Source organism: Euwallacea fornicatus, chromosome 11 (assembly GCF_040115645.1).
Source record: "Euwallacea fornicatus isolate EFF26 chromosome 11, ASM4011564v1, whole genome shotgun sequence".
Taxonomy (NCBI): domain Eukaryota; kingdom Metazoa; phylum Arthropoda; class Insecta; order Coleoptera; family Curculionidae; genus Euwallacea; species Euwallacea fornicatus.
In genome coordinates this window covers 1045771-1068995 of record NC_089551.1, presented here as the reverse complement: position 1 = coordinate 1068995, position 23225 = coordinate 1045771, and the positions used below count along the sequence as shown (strand labels likewise).

The following is a 23225-nucleotide window of genomic DNA, read 5'->3' as shown; positions in this document are numbered from 1 at the left end:
GAGGAAAAGTAATTAATAATCGAGCTTACTTTGTACCTTAAAATTGTGATGGACAACGTAGCAGATTACAAATTAATTAATTAATTAATTTAAAAGATATGTATATGTGAGCTTAAACACTGTGAGTGTGTGCTTATATATGTACGTCTACGCTAAATTATTGGTTATCAAGTGCAAAATAGTTCTGAAAATTACTTAGCGCAAAGAGTGAACGCTTCATTCATTTAAGTTATTGCAACGCTCGTGAATTAATTGCTGCGATTTACAATAGATGTTATTATAGTTATTGCCATAACAAAATAACTCATCACTTACGTGTGGTAAAATGGAAGTGAACTGTAAGGGATGGACGTCCGAATTACACATCTCATTCACTTTCCTCTTTAGGGTTTTTTCGAACACCCTGCAAATATGACAGACTAAATGAGAGGCCTGTTAATGCCCCTGACACTACATGATTCCAGTACACGTTTAATGATAACACCCCGTAGGTTTGATTCATATGCTCATTTTTACTATTTGTAAGTTGCCCGTCCTGAATCCTCATTACTATCCCCCGTTTCCAATAAGGTAAACGCTCGCAGCTCTTTGAGCAGAAAGTGCCACTCAACCAGTAAGAACTGCGAGAAATTGTCGCTGTACACTTGACAACGCCGCAACCCGCTCACGAATGCGTACTAGTGCTCTCTCTGTCTTGCAAACAATCGCTCTTATGATGCGGTCTTTCTCAGTATCGGCGAGTCCGTCGGCCTACGTCCTACGTACGCTTCAGTTTTGGTGGTGCGCGTGCGACAGGCGATGTTTACTTTGCAATATTTTTAATTTTCTCGTGTATTACTCAGTTGTTTTGCTATTATTCGTATGTTCACGTTCGATACGTGGCCCGTGGGATAAAGTGCTCGTCGCCTCTCTTACGTATTCGCAGTGTGTGCTTGCAATGGGAATGGGTGTTTTTTTCGTGCCCGGGGTATGGACATAGGGTAAAAATCTTTCACGTTTCGTCAAGCTGAAAACTGGGACTAGACTCGATATAGTGTCTGCAATTGGGGATTTTGTGCGTTGTTGGATTTGTTACAATTTCGTGTAAGTAACCTCAAGCAAATGCCCAAAATCAGTTCTGAATGGGAACTTGTAAAAAGGTGAATGTCTGCGCAGCACTCTGCACTGAGATCTTTCGCTCGCCCCGTGTTGTTATTGTGCCGTTCCAAATACCTTCACGTGATAAGCTAGAATCAAAACAAATGCCATAAATGAATACTGGAGCATGGAAATTTTTCATAATTTCTCGTACTCTAGTTTAATTGGGTTAGTTCTGTTTCTGTCCAACTCATTGAAATAAACAATTGAAGTCGAAAAAGTGTCATTCGCTGTCACCCAAAATCAAAAAACTAAAATGGCATCGTTCTTTAGTGTATTTGATATTTCTCTGGTCGATTAAATATTTTTTCCTAAATTTTCCACCTTATGATGTTTTCCTGTGGTCCAAGTTGGTCCTCTGTCGACCGTGCTTGGATATCCCCTTTGAAGGAAAATGAACTGCTCCTCTTTAGTACAAGATGTGGTCATGGCCCCCGACGCATTTCAAAAAGGCTAACAGAGTACTAAATACAGGTGATACCTAATTGAAATTTTACAGCTAATAGGCCTTTTTTAACAGGATATCCTGTAGATTTTTTTCGCGCAATAATCTTGTGAGTTTTTGATTTCCTCCACGATGTTTTATTTAGTTGTCACCTGTACCGTTCTTTTCTACGGTCAAAACATAAATTATTTCAATTCCAAGTGCTACTTTCACCTTAAATTTGCGTGCTTATATCTCGGCTTCAATTGCAACAATCAAGCAAATGTAAAGAAAACAATTACCCTTAGAATGACTTTTATTTTAGTTCGATTAGCAACAACGGCTCACACACACGTACAGGTTGTTGGAGCAGTGGAATTTGCCTGTCGCCAGTTTGTTCTTTCCGTCTTTACGACTTAAGAAAATGAACATACTACAAACGTGATACATAAAACTCGGTGCGAAAGTGAGAAATTTTTTATTGACAAAACCCCTATACCTTTGAAAAAGAGGATTAAAGAATACCGAAATTATATTGAAATGAGAAAGTTTCGTAGGTCAAATAGATGCTAGCACGCCTTGAATAATGGTCATAGAATTGAATGAAAGGATGTTGAACATCATTACCGAGGAACCGTTATCAATGAAAGTGCATGCATTTTACTTGGTATTAAAAATCGATGGGTGGCCTGTTCAATAACGATAACACCTGGCTACATATGCTTCAATAAGAGGTTAATCCCAGACATATAAAAAGAAACTGAACATTGGTAAATGTCACTTGGAACGTTCCCTAAAAGGGATAACACAGTTTCAAACGAGACAGGTTAAATTAGACTAATGGTCAAACCACCATCGGCCTGAAACCCACGGGGCATATTTATAATTACTATTCTATACCAGCGGGCATATTTCTAAGGCAGTAGTTGCATTTGTGCGCGATTTTATTGTGAATTTTATTAAGTTTTACTGCGTGACTTACTACAAACTATTTCCGTTTCGGAATTTCTAATAACCCATTCACTCAATCTGTACGTCGCGTCATTAATAGCTACACATTCTTGTAGTAGGGCCCAAAACTTTGAAACTTCAAGGTGAAATCAGTGCTCCAAAACATGCCGAATGAGGTGACAAGAGACCGAGAAGCCCCTGTCGATCGGATAAAGTCGAATATACGGAAAAATCGAGGGTTAAAGTAGTAGGAAAGCGAACACTTATTACCTAACTTTTGCACGCCGCTAAATCAGATTTGACGTAGTGCGAGCCGTGGCGTATTAACCTGGCTATGGGGACCTCAAGGTAAAATGGTTTTAAAGTAAACAAACCATTTGACCTAGTTTACATAGAAGCTAAATACGAACATCAGCCGCTGTTGTCAGAACATACTTTTGCTACGTTGAACGATAAGTAAATGCATATTGCATGTAGCGTATTATGGTGGTTTTGGACCATAGCAAGTGTCCTGTGTTAGCGCCACGGGTCTTGAGCATACGGTACATTATGTCAAAGGGAGGTGATAACTGGCAGAGGAATATGTTGCCTACGAGCGAAAATCAACAGGAGTGGTAGAAAATTTGGAACAAACTGATACACTGCATAAAGCATTGCAATACCAGAGAGATTGTTTATATCGAGGTTTTTGCTTTCGAAAGAATTATCGAACTTTACACGCTGCAATTAAATTTCTAAAATGATTATTCCTCTTTCTGTTTTATGTGCCACGCTGATTTCAATGTTAATAAAGTCGCAATTGTTTATTGTCCTTTCCAACCTTGCCAGATAATGAGTAATAAATTTTTCGTATTTTAACAATTTCGCTGATAAAAGTCTCAAAATACATTCCCGATTTCGATTTAGGTTTGCATTAATAGAATAATAATTTTAATGCGGTTACAGCGAAGGCCAAGAGCTGCATTATTCTAAACAAGATAATTTTTAGTATTTTTTTGCCGCGAGGAAAGTTCCCAAAAGGCCTGGGGTTCTGGCGGCCAGTTTGTGCGGGGCTCCATCTACCCACTGAAAACTTCGGGATTGAAGAACCTTGTCGGACTCCGAGACTCTCCCCGAGGGAGACATCGCCAAGGCCGGAGTGGTTCGCGAGTAGCTACTTATCAATTTCACTCCCTCTGCCAGTTGATTTCGCATCCTCCTCATGTGTGGTATTTTACCACCGATTGTGTCTTTGGTTCGCTTCGGCGTATTGTACTTATTTCCGCCCTTCGTGCAATTGAAAGGGCCTTGGTGGTGGCTTCGCGTCCTCCCAAGCGCGGTTCGTGTCCTAAGTCGCAGGCCACGCCACTCTTCCTCCTCACGACCACTTTGTCCACGTCCTTCTGGTTCCTTATCCAATTGTTTCCAGTTCTCGTGCACGCGTAAGTTTTTATAAAGAAAATGATAGAAGGTTTATTTATTAATTCGTTTTAATGTCAGTATGTGCGCTCGGGGGGCCACGACGCACTGTGTTGGGGGGCGTTCCTTTTTCGATTCTTGAAAGTAGACCGGTGTTCCGGAGATTGAATTTTGTTTCAATTGAGACGCTCCTCATTGCGTCGTGACGTCCATTCGCGTATCGCCGTCGTTGGGTGCTTGGATCCTCCATCTTGACCTTCTGCAGGTTTTTTCTGTCCCCAGGGCTGATTTTTGATGATACTGTCGGTCATTCCTCGGGCAGTTTTCAGGCACTTCCCGGTCTCACCCCTTCAGCCTTCCGCGTCCCCTACCGCTCTCTTCTCTTCCCCCGAGGTTGGCTGCCCGCGCTCTGGGCAGGAGGCATCCGGGTGTCTCCCCGTGGCGGTGCGGACACGTCTTTGACCTCCCGATTACAGGTATTATCTCGGATGTTTATCCCTGTGGTGCGTGGCCCGAAGTCCTCTGCGGTCATTTGGATCGAAATCGCCAAAATCCACTTTTAGGAGACTATAAATACGCATTTCAATTTTCATATTTCCACAGATTAAATGAGCGTGAAACTTCGAGATAATCTTAGGGAAATGTTTATAGAATAGCCGCCAAATAATAGCAAAATAAGCATAGAAGCCGGGGAAATTTATCATTTTCGAAATAACGTATGTTGTGCGGTTCGAGCCACTCTGCTCCTCTAGTTGAAATCAGCCAAATTCGTTTAGTCGGAAATTTGTTACTTGGCAGTAAAATTAAATTAGATCAGATTAGATCTAACCGAACCTCCATTCAACTCGTGATAACCTATATCAGGATCTTCGATCAGCCTAGAATAATTGCCAAGGTAGTACAGAGTTGTCAGAACTGAAGGAGAGCCTCCTCTAGAAGTTTAAAACTTGGGGAAAATTCAGTTTCTGCTGCTGTTAGCTTTCTGAGCGAACGAAAGGCGGGGAAGTCCCCGAAGGCCATAGCGGATGGGAACTCCCTGTCTGGACGGGCCAATGCACCGACCGCGGCACCGAGGTCCTTCACTCGGCAGAGCCGGAAAACGCCCGCGTGGAACTTCCTCCAGCTCTCCCTGCACCAACTCCGGAAAGGGTCGTTCGCTCAAGGCTGTCATTCTGAGCGTCGTCCCGCGTCCACCTCAGGAATAAGAATCGTCTAGTTTCTAAACGTTTCGGTCAGCAGGTCTTTCACCGACCATTTCTCACGGAATTCGATTTTCAATTGGAACTTGAATTGGGATTTACACGATGAAGGTCGGTGCTCGAAGTCTCGGTGTCGCGACGCAGGTGAGAAAGTAAAGAGTGAACGCTGAGGCAGCGACTAAAGCTCGCCCCCTCGCGGGAGGTGGACGAGGTCGGTTCCGAGTCCTCGGAGGAGGAGAACCTCTTCGTGCGCGTTGCCGCGATTTGCGTGGTGTTGCCTCGCCACTAATTGTTGCCGCTGCCCACTTGTATTGTGTATTATTAGGTTCTAAAATGATAGCTCGTGTCAACCATTCTAAACGTGTGACGACTGACGAATCCCGGTCAAAAATAGATTCTATCCACAGATTCTGGCCCATCTTTACCGTGCGATTTTCGAAAAAAAAAAAAAAAACCTAACAGTGCTAGATCCAGCGGGACAATGTGCGTGATGATTCGTCAAAAACCTCCGCAGACAGTAGTCGATTTGTCATGTTCGGATCAAGTTTGTCTACTCGGCGGTAGCGCACCTTTTTTGTTTTTTTATCTCACAAGATAATTAAATTGCGTTAAAAACACTCTTAATCAATATACGTACGACAATCGTTATTGTGCACATCGTGTTTTTGGGATTTAACGTAAGTGAAGGTCGGCAGTTTCTTGACAACGCCTCAATCGGGGTATTGCAACGTGCAATCAGATCCCGGAACTTCCCCTGTAATTTTCACACGCAAAGGGGCCGAATACGCAGTGGCTCAAAAAACTCTCCCCGCGACCGTGTGACATTGGATCGTCAGCTTTGGAATTGGAAAAAACGCGCGTTTTTATCTATTTTTGCAAAATCTGTTGACTTGCACTGTCTCGAGCATTATGCAATAAATATATTGCAGCAGATGTCGTGAACTAGTCGAAACTAAGTCTGGTCCACATCATGGAAATGTTTACATTAGCGAACGCGATTTAAATAACAAACAATTTATTAGGAAACGTTTAATGCACGTATAAAGGGTGTTCCCATAGTCGATGCCAAAAATGACATCATCAGATCGTTTCGGTCAAAACGTGAAGATTTGCTTAAAAAGATATTTGCGAAAAGTGCCTCGTTTAGTCGACGGTCAAAGCTGGTGAAAGAATGTACAGGGTGGTCCTCCGGGGAGTCCCTCGATCGATTGCGAATTTTGAAAAATCTGAAAATGGAGGGATATACCTACGCCGTTGGGGAGCACGCGTTAAAAATGTTTTCAAGATGGCGGCACTTCCGGTCATACCGGAAACAGATGGCGGCACTTCCGGTCATGCCGGAAGCAGATGGAGGCACTTCCGGTTGTGCCGGAAGCAGATGTCGGCCCGCTTATTTTAAATGGAACGCCCTGAATATTTCGACTCTACCATGAATTCTGAACACCTTTTGCACGAAACGTTTTACGCTCAATCTTAACAGTTCTGGAGATATTTGCGCTTAAAGATGAAACTTGACAGTTGCAGTCATTGCGTTGGTTTTAGGTATCGACACTAAGACACAAAGTGACAGTTATTTTTCGAGGTTAACACGAGGGCTCTAAGGAAAATGGCGGTTCCTATTTGACACGCACAAGTTTTTAACGATTTGCGATTGACAACTTGAAAAATTATTTATGACCACCCTGTATGTTATTTTGCGAGTTTTACCGCACACGCGGCTAAAGTTGTGCTTTATTAGCAATTGCCCAAAAATTTGCAGCGACGTAACTTTCCCTTTTCATGATATCGCCAAACGAGTGTAAATATCTCCAGAACGGTTAAGAATGAGCGTAAAACGTCTCATGCGAAAGGTGTTCAGAATTCATTGTAGAGTCCGAGAATGCAATAAAATATGGGGCGTTCCATTTAAAGTAAGCGAGTCGACTTCTGCTTCCGGTGTAACCGGAAGTGCCGCCATCTTGAAATTTTTTTTAACGTGCGTGCCCCAACGGCTTAGGTGTATCCTTCCATTTTCAAATTATGGTTTTCCCGCAATCGATCGAGGGACTTCCCGGAGGACCACCCTGTATACTGTGTGACTCCCTAAAATGTGCGGACACTTTCGCTGATAATCTATTGTGTATAATAATAATAAAAATAAGCAATCAAGAAACTGGACTTTGGTATATGTTTGGTGTTAGTTTTTGCTTACCAAAAGTGCAAAAATATGTTTATAATTCACTGACAAAATATAGAAAAACCGAAACATCTTAACATACAGAGCGTTTTTGGGGTGTCAAAAATATTCGGACGATTTTCGTAAATCGCAGTTCTGCCCATGAGAGCGTGTCTTTTGTTGGATCTAATATTCCAACAGTGTTCCATAATACTTTTTGAAGTCGCCCCCTAATACTCGTATGCGTGTACGAGGGGCGAAAATGGGTAGGGGTAAAAATAAGGCATACGTCACTTTCGATTTGCGGCAATGGGCCATTTTCGATTTCGGGGAGAAGTTAATCCACAGAAAAATTGGCGAAGAACTTAATTTGAGCAAGACCGCGGTCGCAGACATTATTCACCGGTACAAAGTTGAAGACAGAATCCTTTCCATCGAACAAACCGGTCGTCCAAAACTAATAAACGCTCGAGAAGAGCGATACATCATGGAGACTATTAAGGAAAACCCCAGAATTAGTGCCCTCAAACCGGGGGTAGCTCTGGAACATCAAACTGGTAAAAAAGGGCCTCCAGAAACTATACGAAGATGCACAAGAGCGAATGGTTTCAATGGTCGGGCGGTACCCAGGAAAAAATTCGTGGGTTAATGCCAAAAATGAGGACTTTAGAGGAGAATTTGCGTCGGAGGTGATTTTAAAATCGGAATAATATTGTAAAGATGTAATTTCCGCCTCTAAGTCAAAAATCGACACATTTTGGCCCGACGGCCGGCAAATGGTACGCAGGAGCCCCAACGAAAAGTCGAAAATGAGCAATTTACGTACGTCCCCCGTTGTGAAACTCGGTGCCGGTAACGGTCTGGGGCTGCATTTCGGCCAAAGGAGTTGGGGTGTCAGTTCTCGTTGATGGAACAGTGGACAAAGTGGTTTATTATTAACATCTTAAGGGATAAATTGTTAAAAAATGCCACTGATACGGGAAGTCGAGGGCGTTTCAAGTGTCATCGCGGTAATGATCACAAAGACAACGCGATTATTGTTAAATAATGGATGCGCTCTACAGCTGTCCAAAAGCTCTAAAAGCCCCGGCACAATCGCCGGATCTTAATCCGATTGAGAATGTACGGCAACAGTTGGATTTGCCAGTGAGACAACATTCAATAACAAATGAAAATGAGGTAAAAAAGGTTTTAATTGAGGGGTAGAGCCAAACTGATATTAATTTATTATATTTTTTATTTATTTATTTATTTTTTTCAATGTTTTGGCCACGCCCAAACGGCTCCAAGCCGTAACAGACAACCAAGGGGGGCGCACAAAATGTGAATATTTGTCTATTATTTGTTAACATGTTCGAAGCTTTAACTTTCGAAAATTTTTGCGACGCCAAAAACGCGTCGTCCTTTCCAGTTTTTTTGATTTTTTGACATTGTCAGCTAACGCTAAATATATTTTAGCGTTGTCAGCAAGCAAAAACCAATACCGAACATATACTCAAAGTCCCGTGTGCTAATTGTTTATTTCTATTATTACTACACACAAAAGGTCGCAAGTGGAAGTGTCCGAATACTTTTGGGAGACCCTGTATATTTTTTGCCATGTCTCGAGAATTCTTCATGCGATTTCAATGGAATCCACGCTGGATTGACTCGCTAGTGCAGGGATTGTTTGCACGTAAAGTGCGGTAAGTCCGTCGAACAAAACTGACCGGAGTTTTTCACTGGGCAGCTGCACCGTATTGATTTTTTCTTTAATTTAATTTCCGACGGAGAGTCCGATTATGCACCCGAGAGAGTGGGGGCCACTTCGAACACCTGCTACGAATTTTTTTATTATTAAATTTTTCACATTTACGGTTTTTCATAATTCATTTAAATTGTTTTCTTTTTAGTAATTTTTTAAATTTATTTTCTTACTCTATATCTTTTTTTTTTAAATTATTATTATGAATTCAGCCTGCGCTGGAGGTCACGCTGGCTATTCAGCCGACACGTCGACAAGTATCGATAACTATCGATGGGATGGCGAGTCGGTATCGCGTACGAGCCAGAGGGAAATCATTTTTTCCGGCGCGACGTGTCAATCGTACGAGAAATTTCCAAGAGACGGAAAATTTGGCCTGTTGTACCCCCGGAAAAGAAGTCGATATGACGCAGCTGCCCTAGGAAAAGTCCCGGTCATTTATGTACGAGGACGGCCCGGAGCTTACCATTTGCACTCTGCGAGTACACACGCACGTTCCACGGAACTAATCCCTGTGCTAATGAACAAACGCACAATGGGCCTCGTCGCAATCCATTGAAGAATTCTCGAAATATATGAAAAAAACATGTTTCTTTTTCTCAATCACTATGACCGTCACTAGCATCTCAACGAGACCCTTTTTTCGAATGACTTTTGTGACGAAACCCTGACGTTTCCGCGCAAATCACCACCTGGCGATACCGCTTCTGACTTTGATTTTCGGGACGCCCGGTAGGACGAAAGAAACAAATGTTTCCATAGTGATTAGTGTGTGTTAGTTCGAAGAAGAAAAATCATCTGCGAGGTATCTCTGTGCGATGCGACTGTCCTTTCAGCCCAATTTAAAGTCTGGTCAAAAACTCGTATAGCTCGAGCGTCAGTCACTGCACTCCTAACTTCAGTGTGAACGTCCTCGTCGCCCTCACTGTCCACATCTTCCTCCTCATTAACATTGCTCGTCTGCTTGTCTTCGTTCCATAAATTAATATCAGCCGGAGCGCAAACATTGTTGGGATTTGTTGTTTACAATAAATCAACAACAATCAATACGTGAGGAAAATCGACCCGCCCTCGCACCCCAGCTGCTGCCTTGGAGGGCGACTTGGTGCATCACCCAATGGTAATCACCCTCTTATTGGAAGATTCCTTTTTTTTTTAGTTTTTTTTGAGTTTTTAAAGAGTCACAAACAAGAGAAATATTAAAATTTTCAAACGAAAGCGGATTTTTCGCTTTTCCTACCACCGTCGGGGTTCCGTTTTGTTTTTCGCCAGGAACCGTTTGCGTCATCGAGAGTCTGCTGCTGCAGTCAGTTTTTCCCCATCGTCCGCACTAAAACGTGTCAAATCCTGACGAATTTGGAAAAATAAACAAAGTCTCGGTACGGTTTTTACTGTTAATTAATTCTAGCAGTCCCAGCCGAAATTAAACAATTAACATTTCGCCACGTTTCCTTTGGCTTCGATGACCGGTGGGGCGGCCTGCGAGGCCTCGAATGTACCGGATTTCGGGCCACCGTTGGCGGTATCTGACTCCGCTCTCGTTGTAAAATTCTCCTTGGGTCCTCCTTGTTATTTATGTCGTGCGATTTTATTCCACCCTCCAATTCTTCCCATAAACATCTCGCAGGATTTAAGTCCGGCGATTGGAGCGGGTGGGGCGACGTACCTTCGATATTGCCGGGCGCCACTGCCTTCCTAAAAGCGCTGCACCCTTTGGGTGGGTCGTTGTCGTGCATAAAACTAAACGACGCGTTCACGCTCAATCTTTCAGGAGATTTGGCTTCGGAACGTTCAAACATACTTTACTGTCCATTGTTGGATAGACAAACACGAAATTTCCAACTTCTGCAGCCGATGTACAGCCCCACGCCGTAACGCTTCCGCCTTCGTGTTTAATAGCTGAAGATAAAATTCCAATTTTCAGTCCGGAATTCGGTTTTCTCCAGACCTTTTGTTTACCATCCGAACCCTGTACACGGAACGTAATTTCGTCGTTAAATATGAGGTGGGCCGAAAAGTTGTGATTTGACGTTCCCGAGCACACTTCAACCCTTCGGCTCTATTAATGTTGGACCCACCGATGAAGATAAATGGAAGTCCCGTGGTGTCATATCTGGCGAGTACGGCGGACGAAACGGAACTTCCCAACCCAATTCATGATTTTTTTCAGCACTCTTGCATTCAGATGCAAATTTTCGTCTTGATCTTTAGCGATTTGCATTGGCGTAGTTTTGAAACTTTTCCTCTTCCGTTTTACTACGAACAAAGCGTTCGCGTTGGTTGTCGGCGATCTTCAGACGGCCAGTTCTGGCTGTTGCATCGGCAACGATGACGTCGGTCTTCTTGCAACTTTGCCCGTTGGGCGACCTTCCGAATAGGATTGAATTATTCATTGGCGGAGGAGGCCTGACAATTCGCAACTTCTCGAAGACGCATCAAATCGCCTCATCGATAACGGCTCAAAGCTGCACTGAAACGGTCGATATTCACCCGTGAATCACACGGATTATCGCATGGAAAACATAATGAAAACAATTTTTCGCTGACGTTTTCGATTCGCACTGGGACTCTATTGTGCGATGAAATTCCTCGGAATTTTGCGTTTTTTGATACGTGCGATTAAAAATAAAGACCCTAAATGACGTATTTATCGCATAATATCTGAAATGGGGCTAGTTTACTCACGCTGCAAAAATAAGTAAAAACGGTACGCGTTTCGGAGCTTCAAAGCTGATGTTTTGTTGCGATACGATCGTGCGCAGACTTTTTCGCACCTCTGTTGCTGAGCAGCTGAGCGAGAATTAAGCGTAAACCTCTAGAGCTAAATACTTAGAGCAATTACCTCGTCAACCAGCCATCACTTGAGCTAATTAAATGTGTCACTTGATGGATGTTTCGCACGGATATGTCTCATTGTTTATTGCAGGGCTCTATTGACTGATGCACGGAGCCGGATAAAGGTCAGATCTATTTACCGACCAACGATTACGTACCTGCTTACTTGTCGCTTGATAATGCGTTTTTGCGCCACCGATTATTTATTATAAGGTCGCTTAAATGGCCAAAATCGGATGCGTTCCGGGGCTCCCCGCCGCCCCACCCGCATCGGGTTTTGTCGCTCAAATCGTTTATTTAATACTTACGAATACAGTACCCCACAAAAGTTTGGAAACATTAATAGGAAGTGGTTAAATTATGGGAAATGTACAGCGTTGGCCGAATGTATTGGGCACCCCTATCGACCGCAGGCATATCCGGCTTACTACCGGGGGTAAATTCAAATGAAACTATTTTCGTTCGCGAAAAGAACAAGTTTTTATTTAAAAAATGTTAACATTTTGGGGCGCCACCCTCGGCCCTAATTACGGCAGCTATTCGGTCAGGCGTGGTGTCGACAAGCTTTTCACGCTCACTTGAGGAAGCCGCTTCCCGTCCTCGCTCCCGCACACTTTTTATATGATTTTTGGAGGTAATTTTATGGTTTCGCATTTTCCTCTTGAGTAAACTTTATGAGGGCTCGATGAGGACTGAGATCGGGACTCTGTGCGGGCCACTCTAGAAGAGCGATGTGAATTTCCTTGAGCCGCCTCACCGTATGGTTCGATTCGTGGCGGGGCGCGTTGTCGCGCCGGAATCGTCGTAGTCCCTCCGTGCTTGGGTCGTCCAAAGGGTCCGAAATTGATAGTGCAAGGGCCGATTCGAAAACATTTCTTTACTTTGCGGAATTCACGTGTCGTTGACAAATCACTAGTGCGCCCACCCCCGTGCACTCCCACGCCGTCACGCCACCACCACCGCATTTTACAGCTGTCACAACACAATCCGGGTCGTATTCCTCTCCTTTGCGTCGCCTGACGTACGCGGCTCCGGGGGTTTCCAGTATCTGATGATAAAAAGTGATGATTATGGACGAGTAGCAATTCCGGGTATATATGAAGTGTTTCGTTCCTAAAAACGACGAATCTCCACCGGAAGTGCGTCGATTTTACTTGCCTGAAAGGTAGATTCGCCTGACCAAATAATATTCGACCGATCTTCCCTCGTTGAATTCCTGTACTCCAAGGCCCAGGTGTGGCGCGACTTCACAATGGTTTTTGTGGGCTTTTTTTCGAGCTTTGCAGCCTTTCAAGCCAACTACGTTGCGACGTCTCCCCGCTGTCGTGGCGGAAGTTGTTGTTCGACTTTCCGTCGAAAAGATGTTCCCTTTCGATCTCGCAATGGGGCCCTGATCAATTTTCCGATCTTCGCGTTGCGAAGTCGTGCCCTTTTTCCGCCCGAGTTTGGTCGATTGGCGTAGGACCCAGTTGCCTCAAATCGACCGAGGGCGCCCGCACGGCCTCGCGAGAGACTTTCACGTCCTCGGCAATTTTAGCTTGAAAGCGTCCTTGCTCGGGCACGAAGTGGATTTGCACTCTTTTTTGCGGACTTAGTTCACTCGTTTTGGGCATTATTCACGGGAAACAACAAGAATTAATCTCTTAAAAAAAAAAAAAAAAAAAAAAAATTCGCCCCAATACGAAAGACGTGTTTACGGCGAAATTCAGATTCAGACTGTTTAGAAGCAAACAATACACCAAGAACAAAATTCTTTCCTCACCGTCATCGCACTAATCCTCACAGCTGTGAAAGTGTGGCGTTTGCTTGTTTATTTTGTTGATACAATACGTATTTATCAACAATATGAGTTTTTTTTTTAATTACAATCTTTCCCTAATCACAAGACGGACAGGGTGCTCAATTTGGCCAAGGCTCTATCTGATTTCAAAGCAATTGTTCTTGGAAGGCGACAGATCGTCCGTTTTAGCGTTCATCAGAAGTTCGCAATGCCGATCAAAAACGAATCACACTCATAATCCGTGGTTTTGTGCGTTTGTCTCTTACATGTGTCCAAACTTTCGTGGAGCACTGTACATGCTCTATTTATATTCTTGGTGTCATTCACGAACGTAGCGGGGTCAGGCCGTGCGAGATTTAAATAGACGTATTGTTTTTTCGAAACGACGGCCCGCACTTTTAGCATTCAATCAGTGAAAATTTTCTTTGATCGGAATCCTAGTGCAGGTCCAGGTTGGACCGAAGCCGAGGAAGAAAATTCCCATTTCAACCAATATCGATTGGGCAATACCGATGTTCCATTTGCCCACGTAATCGTAGGTATGTTCTACGTAAACGGTAAATGACGAAAATAAGTGTCTGAATTGCTAATTCCCAACAAACAAGTTATAAATGTGTTTGTGGCGAAATTACGTACTTAACCAGTCATTATAATCATTTATATGGAAATTGTTCGTGGTAAACCTATTTATTTGATTGGAACGTACTTAAATCTTTATAGCGTAAGGGGCGCCGGAAACTAGTATTTTAACGTTTTTTCAAATGTTTTTGGTCAATGACGTAATCAGCCTCGTTGTCAAGTATCTCTTGCCATCTAGCGTGCCAACGTTGAACTTCTAATCCATAAAAACCATTGTGTTTCTAAGTGAAATATCCATATGGAGCGAAATATCGTTCGAATTTGTCGTCACGTCCAAAGCATAGTACCGATCGCAATAAATGGAAATCCCAAATTGTCATGTCCGGCGGATAAAACGTCACCTCCCAACCTAATTCGTGACTTTTTCCCAGGGTGCATATCCGGGGTCTCGCATTATCGTCGTGGTGCAGATTAACTTGTTTTTCGTTCACAATCACTCTTCGCAGTAAAGTTTCTCGTTCGCACCTTGTCCAGGTTTCGGCGCTCCGAAATGGATCCGCGAACGCCCCACCAAACGAACGAAAGCTCCCGCCCTGACTTAGCAGAGTACCTTGTGGCATTTCGTTCGGAGGTGGCGCTTGCGTTTTGGACTGTCACACAGAGCTCATTTTCCGCCCCCCGGGGGGAGGTCAAGCGATCAAAAAAGGCTTCTGTATTGTGCCGTTCGGGCAATAAGTTACATGACGTAGGTTCGGACGGATCGTGCAGGATCCAAGCACCTGCTCTGCTTACTTGGCCGATCCGCTGCAAGCGCTGCTGGATGATCGACCAAGTTTGACGCGGAGTTGCATCCACTTCCACCCTTAATCTGTCGTTATCTAAAGTTGTTGGTTTTCATGGTCGGCATAAGTTGGAAAGATGAAAATTACAAGACGTCGGTGGTAGAAATTGTTGCATTTCCACCCGTTTGACGCTCAAAATGCCTGCAAGACCGGATATGTGCCGCTTCCGGTACTCGACTGGTTTCGACAAGCGAACAAGACATGTCACCCTTCAAATGACTTTGACAGGACTTTACCGAATCGGCTGACAAATGGTAAAGAAATATCGACTTGAGCAGAAACAAAATCACTTTCTGGGCCCCCTTTACAAGGCATTAAGTGAAAACTCGCGAGTTCTCAGTTGCAGAGTGTTGCCCGTTAATTTTTCCATGGAAACGGTTGACGTCGCAAAAAATATTCAAGGGACATTTTCGTTCGCAGAAATACGGAGCGTTCGGAGAATTACTTCTATTTAAAAAAAAGGAAGAAAAAACAAACAGTGGCGTGCAATATTTTTCGTTTAAAGTGTTCGGGGTCGCATCAGGGGGGACGTCAATGCTGGAATTAAAAACGTTGTTTTCCTCTTAAGAGATGTGTCTGTGCGCCCATTGAACGCTTCCCAATTTTCGTAAAAACATTTAATACGGGGCTTGTTAGGACAAAACTGACTTCCTTTCAGCCCTATATCTCAGACTGGAAACGAAAACGGATCCGCGGTCGTGCGAACTTTTTTCCTAAAATCGCCCGCAAATCCACCTCCTGAACTTTTGACGTGTTCGAATATTACAAAACACCCTGTGTGTAATAATCGGGAAAATGGAAAGCGACGTTTCCGCTTAATAGACAGTCCCGTATGTACGTTACGCGATGATTAAAGTGCTATTGCAATGTAATTTCATCAAGAGTCATCAATCTAAATGCACCTGTTTACGAATACATATTTAAATGTACTACTTATTATGTATACAAATAAATACAGCAACGATCGATTTTTCGTTCAGTGACATATAACGCTGAGCTTAACTGTGTCACAGACTGTTTTAACTGGGCAAAAAGCTCGGCAAAAAAGGATTCGTGGGATCATGCAATAATTACAGAATTTCGTTCGGACGTCACAGAAATAATCTATTTCCGACGAAAACAGCATAAAATTTCGTGACTTGAACGCCGGTAAATGGAAATATGTATGAACCATAGCCGCAACTGTATGTTACAATTAAACGAGACCTTAAATAACGCTCCGAGCAAAAAGGCAGCAACGAGATTACAATTTAACTGTTTTTTATTTTATTTTATTTTTGGGCAATGGCAAGTCATGACTACGCAACTCAAGAAAATCACCAGGTTGAAATGTTTCTTTTTTCTGTTGATTTCAGTCCGCCATGAATCTGCTGTGGCTCCTGCTGCCCGGCAGCTTGGCCCTCGTGGCTTTGGCCAACCCCAAGTACCAGCGATGCTTAACAGACGAGCCAGGTAAGTCCTCCGCCGCCACGCTTGTCCTAATTAATCAGTGTCGAACTTCCGCAGAGGTGAGCCCGAAGAAGTATTTCTACGTTAATGGAACGTCTCTCAATATTAGAGTAGAGACTTCCGAACGAATCACCCATCAACTGGTCACATCGGTGTTTTTATACTTCATCCGTGAAGTTGTGGGGTACGCGAACATCGAAAAAATCGAACAGACGGACAATTTTGAAATTGCGGAAGTCATACAGCGGCTCACCGATTTCACGGGGGGCGACAAGAAGACCGACCGCAACGGCAGAATCCTCCCCCCGTAAGTATTTTCAATATTCATATGATGTGAATTGCAGATTCGCTAGTTTATTTGCATGCGCTGTCTACGTGTTTTTCCACTGGAATTGTTTCCATAATATCCCTATAGACCTCGATGAATTTAACTAGTTTTTTATCTCTAATTCACTTCGTCCATGTTTAATTTGTCTGTGAGTCTTTTAGCAGGTCGAAAGTGTCTTGTGCTCACTATTGAACAACCAAGAGCCAAGTTTGGCTGGTCTTGAAGGCTTGGTACCGATTAAAACGTCAGTTTTACAGTAACAATAGTTATTAACAAGGGCTTATGCAAGCGAGTATTTGACTAGGCTTTTGCCCCAATCTACGATGTGTGATTTTTTCGCCTTTTCGCGTTTCAGGCCTCATAGCAGTTACCACGTTTTGACATCGATGTTGTCCGTACCCGATCGTCCATTTAATTTAATGTGGGAAGATTAACAGAAGAGGTAGCACCGTTCGGTCATAAAGTTCGTGAATCTGGTCATTAGAGGGGGGAAATCATTAAAACAGCATTCATTTTTGTTTTGTCACGAATATCCTTCCACCAAAAGCCGTTTTAATCGGCCCGTTTCTAATGAACGTTCTTGTAAACACTGGAAAACTACCTGCATTACTTCATTAAGCTTCTGCAGAAAAATTCCTCGATTTCTTGAAAGTAATAAATAAATAAATAAATACTAAACACGTCCGTTCTCCCGACCTTCTTTTTTCAAGACATATTCCTAATAATTGTATTCTTCTAATAATAATTGTTGTGTTATTGTGTGTTTTTCCGTCTAGTTAAAGCGCGGTTACACGTTAAACCCAACAATTATGTTTTTTGCTTACATAATGTACGTTGCTTACGTAATGATTATTTTCCAGTCTGCTTCGGGCTGAGGAAGTTGCAAATATTCTCAAAATTCTGACTTCTAGTTGTGGTTGCTGGGTTTATTGCACAGAAATGTGGCTGTATATGAACGTTTCTGCTGGTGTTGTAAACGGACAATTTTCACTTGAAAAATGCAGCAAACGCGTAATTAAATTTAATGCGAGGTAATTAATGGAGTTATTTTTTTCCATGGGAACGCCGCTGTGCTTCCGCTTCCTTTTCCTGATAAACCAACTATTTGTCCGCCGCGATGGGCTCATGCTCTCGATGCATTAAAAGAAATTGCCAGATCGTATGAACTGGATTTCGAAGTAATCTGGTGACGAACGCGATCAAATGAGAACGACACGTGCATGGGAATAACGCTTTATTTAATTTAATACTATTATTTAAAAGAGTATTTTCAACAAGCGAACAATAACTGCACCAGCATTCATTAAACATCGAGGAGCTCGCAGTGTATCGATTCATTTCATTATTTTAATATTTCAGCAATGTTGTTATGTCAGCGCTAGCCGAGTCATTTTATTTGCATGGTTCCCAATTAAATATGTTGAATTGTCTCTGGGGATTTAGGTCAAATTTATCAGTTCCGTTTGATCAGATTTAAATCTGTTTAACGCACATTAATATAGTTTAGAATTTAAACTAACGTTCACCACGTAAAACCGGGGAAATGCGAATGTTAATTAATCAAATAATAAACAATAGCAAACAAAAGTACTCCGATGACGCAATAACTTTGACCTCCGTGGTTTTGTTTCAAAGGTCGTTGCCTCAAAATTGTCATATAGTTTTCATTTGTTTCTTCGAGAATGGCAATATGGTGCGTGACTTCACTTTGCGATTTGATTGCTCCACGAGCCGGTGAGAACCTCACCGTCGCTAAAGGTTGGTGAGATGCGAACGTTGAACGAAAAAATCGTACTCTCCTCTTCATCATCTGCAATTATGTGTATTTGACGTGGTTAGAAGGCATTGGCTTCAGTTGGAGGCGTAATCAGCCTCCCACCGGGCCGAAAAGGGTCCACGAAATTGGAAAGGGCGAAATGAAAAACGCAAGTCACAATGCATCGGTCTCGCGGTGACCCCGGTTCCAGCGTTCTTGTGGTGAAAATCTAAAAAATTCTGTTTCAGGGTTGTTTTTCCATGTTTTAAGTGTGAAATTGTTGAGTTTAGAGGCCATGATTTACGCGAAACTCCCCCGGACTGCAGTGATTTAAAGCAAGGACGGTCGTTTGAAAAAGGTGTCAGCTGTTATCCAGCTAGAACAGCATCTTTAAAACGAATGGTGCAGGCAGAAATTCTACGGGTTTTTGTATGTTTACGTGTTTTTATTCCTCACTAAAAGCAGATGGCTTTTTTTATCTGCCTTGCCATTCTTTATTTTGCCAAGAAACCGGGTTCTTCAGAGCATGTTCGCCTTTTTCTTTTTATGTTTATTGCACTACATATTTCCTAACGCTTCCAAAGCCGTTTGGAAAGTCCCAGAGCTTATTTGAAAAATACGCCGTATTTTGAACATCATCATTTCGAGAGTTCCCTGGCAGTTGTGCGGCATTAACAACTTTGTGTCTCTTTTGCCTTGCTTTACTCCTCGCGACCAGCTCGACTTCGCTACGTTACGCCACAGTATTACTGCTTGTGAAAACTATGAATTGGCACATATTAATATTACTGTAAACAAACAGGTCTTTTCTTCTAGCCAAACTACTTCGCGATATTTTCGGTGTTTGTTTGAAATATGGCCACGAGATAAGATCGTGATTCCCCATATCGTGATGCGTACCCATTTCAATATTAATAACAAAAATAAATAGCGATCAATTCTGGTATTTAGAGTTGTTTTGAATGCGAAATTTTAGTGGCAATAAACGTGGAGCTTTAGGGCTTTTTATTTTGAGTCGGCATTCAGTGAATTGAAGCGCTAAAGTTTTATGAACGACATTGACCTCACCGTTGACGATCAAGTTCAAATAGTCTCTCTGTGACGTTAACCATGCAAGCGACATTACAAAACGTGTACAACTCATTTATTGGGTTTAATTGAGCCACTTGGTTTTTTAAATTGAGAATGGACGTAGGAGGCGTCAAATTCAATCGAACTCCTTGACACTCGTTTAATTATCAATTATTTCCAGGGAGGCCAGTTCAACTATTAATCTCGAAGTATGGATATCTCCAGAATACGACACCTACGTCACGGACTTCGTCAAGGAATGCGGAAACTTGTCGCCTCCTGGCAGATTCGGTTGGTTCATTCCTATCAACCTCACTGGGCCGATCAAGGAATACTACAGCCAGGAAGGCAGGACAGACATTAGAACTATCCATTGGAGACACTTCAGAGACCCAAACTTCGTCAAGTTTTTCGAAATCGAGGACAAAGTCGTAGATACGCTGCTTAAAATGGCTTTCGAAAATGCCACTAAAACTTTGTAAGTTTCGCTAATTAATAGTTACACCATTGTAGGCGTAAGGTTGATGGTGGCCGATGACTGTAATGGCCCGTAGTAAAAAGGCCTTTAAAGCACGCGTCACAGTAAGCATGCCTGCACCTCGAAGGCCCTTTAAACGTCGATTCTAATTCGTGCGTAATAAAAATATTTATATAATCCTTCGAATGTAGCGCTCTAAAATAGCACGAAGGTTGCTGAGTCATTTACGTAAAATTCGCCTGTAAACAACCGTCAAAACAAGGTTCTTCGTTGGTCGTTGATCCCCCGTAAAGTTGATCGCTGCTTATTATATCTTCCGTTGTTTCAATTCAGCATTGTTAACAATAGATCGAGGACATTTATGGCTTTACATGCGAAGATGTCGCACGCGATTCGCAGGCAAATTTCTTTGCCGAAGACATAATTTGCACTTAAGCGAAATGGCAAGGCCGTTTACGGATGCGAGTATTAATAATGGGCGATCATTAAAAAAACTTCCAAGCGGGCTTTAGAATATCGACGGGGCATGTCTTGGATAGATTCATCGGCCGTTATCTATTCGTGACATGTATGACGGTAAAAAGCAAATGGCTCAATCAACCTCTTACGTTTCCGGTTCATCGCGAGGTTTTGTTAATGTTCACCCGTTATACATGTATTCATTGCCGTTTAATTATTAAACCGAATTTACTGTAAACAACCGAGGCGATTTCTTTATGCACCGACAGATATGTTATTTTATTAATGTCAAACAGTCATAGTTTGCGCGATTAAATGTATCAATCTAGATGATTTTTAACTTTAGCGCTCGAGGTCCAGTTCTGCTTGTAGTTACAAGTCGTTACGAACCGATTTATTGCGTGTTTGCTCAAAAGTAGATTACTTATTTGTAGGCACGTCATATGGATAAAGCACGTTATATTTACATACTCATGTATATACATACATATACAGGATGTTACAAAAAAGTAGGCCAATCCGTCGAACACAGATTCTCCGAGGAAGAATAATGGGACTTTTATTATGCTATTTTTCATTTTGAAGCCTCGTGCTTGCTATACGAGACGTTAAAGATGCCACTCGGTGTTTCTCCAAGAATTGATTCCATATTCGATAAGCATATTCAGCTTAAGAAGCCTCATATTATTTAAAAAAAAATTAATCTAATACTAAATGACAAACTAACAAAAATGAAGGGTACAGATGCATATTTCCACCCTCCCGAACTTGTTTGGTTCTACGCCAATACTTTCCAATCGAGATTTATTTAAAACGTCATTCATGCTCACAATTTTTTTATAGAGTTCATTATTTGGGAGAAAAACTTAAATTAATTGTGCTTCAGTTGCGCGTTGATTAAAAATTTTAGTTATATTTTAATTACCGTTTATGTGTTGAACACGCACGTTGAACGGCGTTTGTGGTTAAATATTTGAAAGGACGAGGCCGAAGTGGGACCAATTTTTATGATAAAAATATTTCGTTTAAATTCAAATCCAGTTTTGTCAATTTCATCGTTTGCGAACGGACATCTTTCGAATACTTTCACAAGCTTTTTTACAAGCAGCCGAGCATTAACTTCGATTTTTCTCTCAAATAAAAAACTATCAAAATTTTTTAGGAAACATAAAATTTTGAAAAGTGATCAGTGTTTTAAATAAATTTTGATTGGAAGCCGTTGGCGTTGTACCAAACAAGTTCGGGGCGGGTAAAGCGAACCTTCACCCCTTATTTTTGTTAACTTCCGATTAATATTAGTTCCTTTTCATGATATGAGGCTTCTTAAGCTAAATATGTTTGCAAAATATGGAAGTAATTCTTCAAGAAATAATTTACTTATTAAATAAAAATATTTTGAAAGTTACAACTTTGGCTCCCTGTATAGCAAACACGGGGCTCCAAACTGAAATATGATATGATTAAAGTCCCATGTTTTTTCCTCAGAGAATCTATGATTAACGGAGTGACCTACTCTTTTGCAGTACCCTGTATATACAGTCGATGGAAAATCTAATCGTACAACAGATAATATCATGTAAAATGTAATGTTTCGATGCCATTACACGTTTTTTACAACGCTACATTGATCATAAATACTTTTTGACCTTTTAAAAATATACGTTTTGTTAAAAAAGGAAAAGAATACTTGGTCGGTATGAGAATAACAACATAAGTAAGGAAATGAGCAGGAACCGGCTTGGAAAAACTACTCCTACGGTTCTCTATTTTACACCTTAAACTATAGTTAAGACGTGATTTATCCATCAATGATTAAAAGAGGTAGTTAGTTCCGTTCATTCGGGGCGATAGCATTAAATTTTTGGTGAAGATTAATTGGGATCGTGGGACGTAAAGGTAGCGAAACATCAGAAGAACTGCAGCGAATCATTTTTCAACTATATAATGACTGCAGATCATTGACAGAAATTAATCGAATAGTAAATAGATCAAGGTCTACTATTCAAAGCACAATAGACAGATATTGCCTGCTAAAAACTTTTAAAAATCGAGGACGTTCAGAGTGTCCAAGAAAAATAAACGATTACTTGGAATGTCTAATCACACGAAAAGTAAAATATGTATGAGGTGTGGTAAGGTCATACTTAATTAATTTCCCCGGTACCATATTCCATATAGTTGCCGCGGAACGCCCTTGCACCATGCGATTGAGCTGTTAAGTCGGTTTTATTATGCGAGACTTGCCATACATTTAATTTGCCTTTATTTACGTATTCAGTGGGGCAACGGCGATTTTCATTATTACATTATCTTATTAACGCACCTTTAAACCGACGTTAAATTCCCAGAACTTCGCACCTGTTCGTTCACCATTTTGTCAACAAATTGGGTAAAACCAAAGTAAAGCTTATGCAGTCGGTTAATATGTCAATGTAAATATTGAATTAGCTCCACGTGATTTAGAGATTCAAATGTAGTAGTTGAGTACGCCATCTTGTCAACAAATTTGTTGACGAAGGACCGCCGTAGCATCTGCGTTTTCGACACGTGTGGCAACTTCTTATCGGGGACTTTTATTATATCGAATGCTCTTTAAGCTCTGTCTTTTAATGCCAGCAAAATGGACATTTACTTGACGCA

General features: G+C 41.9%; 1 protein-coding gene across 4 annotated transcripts in view; it reads left to right on the top strand.

The window, feature by feature from the left end:
- Window positions 1-23225, top strand: part of LOC136341908 (uncharacterized) — a 36571-nt gene that overhangs the window by 4516 nt on the left and 8830 nt on the right. For 2 of the 4 annotated variants that reach the window (XM_066287281.1, XM_066287283.1), the window contains exons 1-4: window positions 738-1083; window positions 16400-16496; window positions 16551-16800; window positions 19830-20126. In XM_066287281.1, the coding sequence (XP_066143378.1) occupies window positions 16406-16496; window positions 16551-16800; window positions 19830-20126 (638 nt within the window). In that variant the 5' untranslated portion in view covers window positions 738-1083; window positions 16400-16405. Of the gene's footprint in view, window positions 1-736; window positions 1084-16399; window positions 16497-16550; window positions 16801-19829; window positions 20127-23225 lie in introns of those variants that run through there. The other 2 variants (XM_066287284.1, XM_066287282.1) reach the window with 2 other exon arrangements.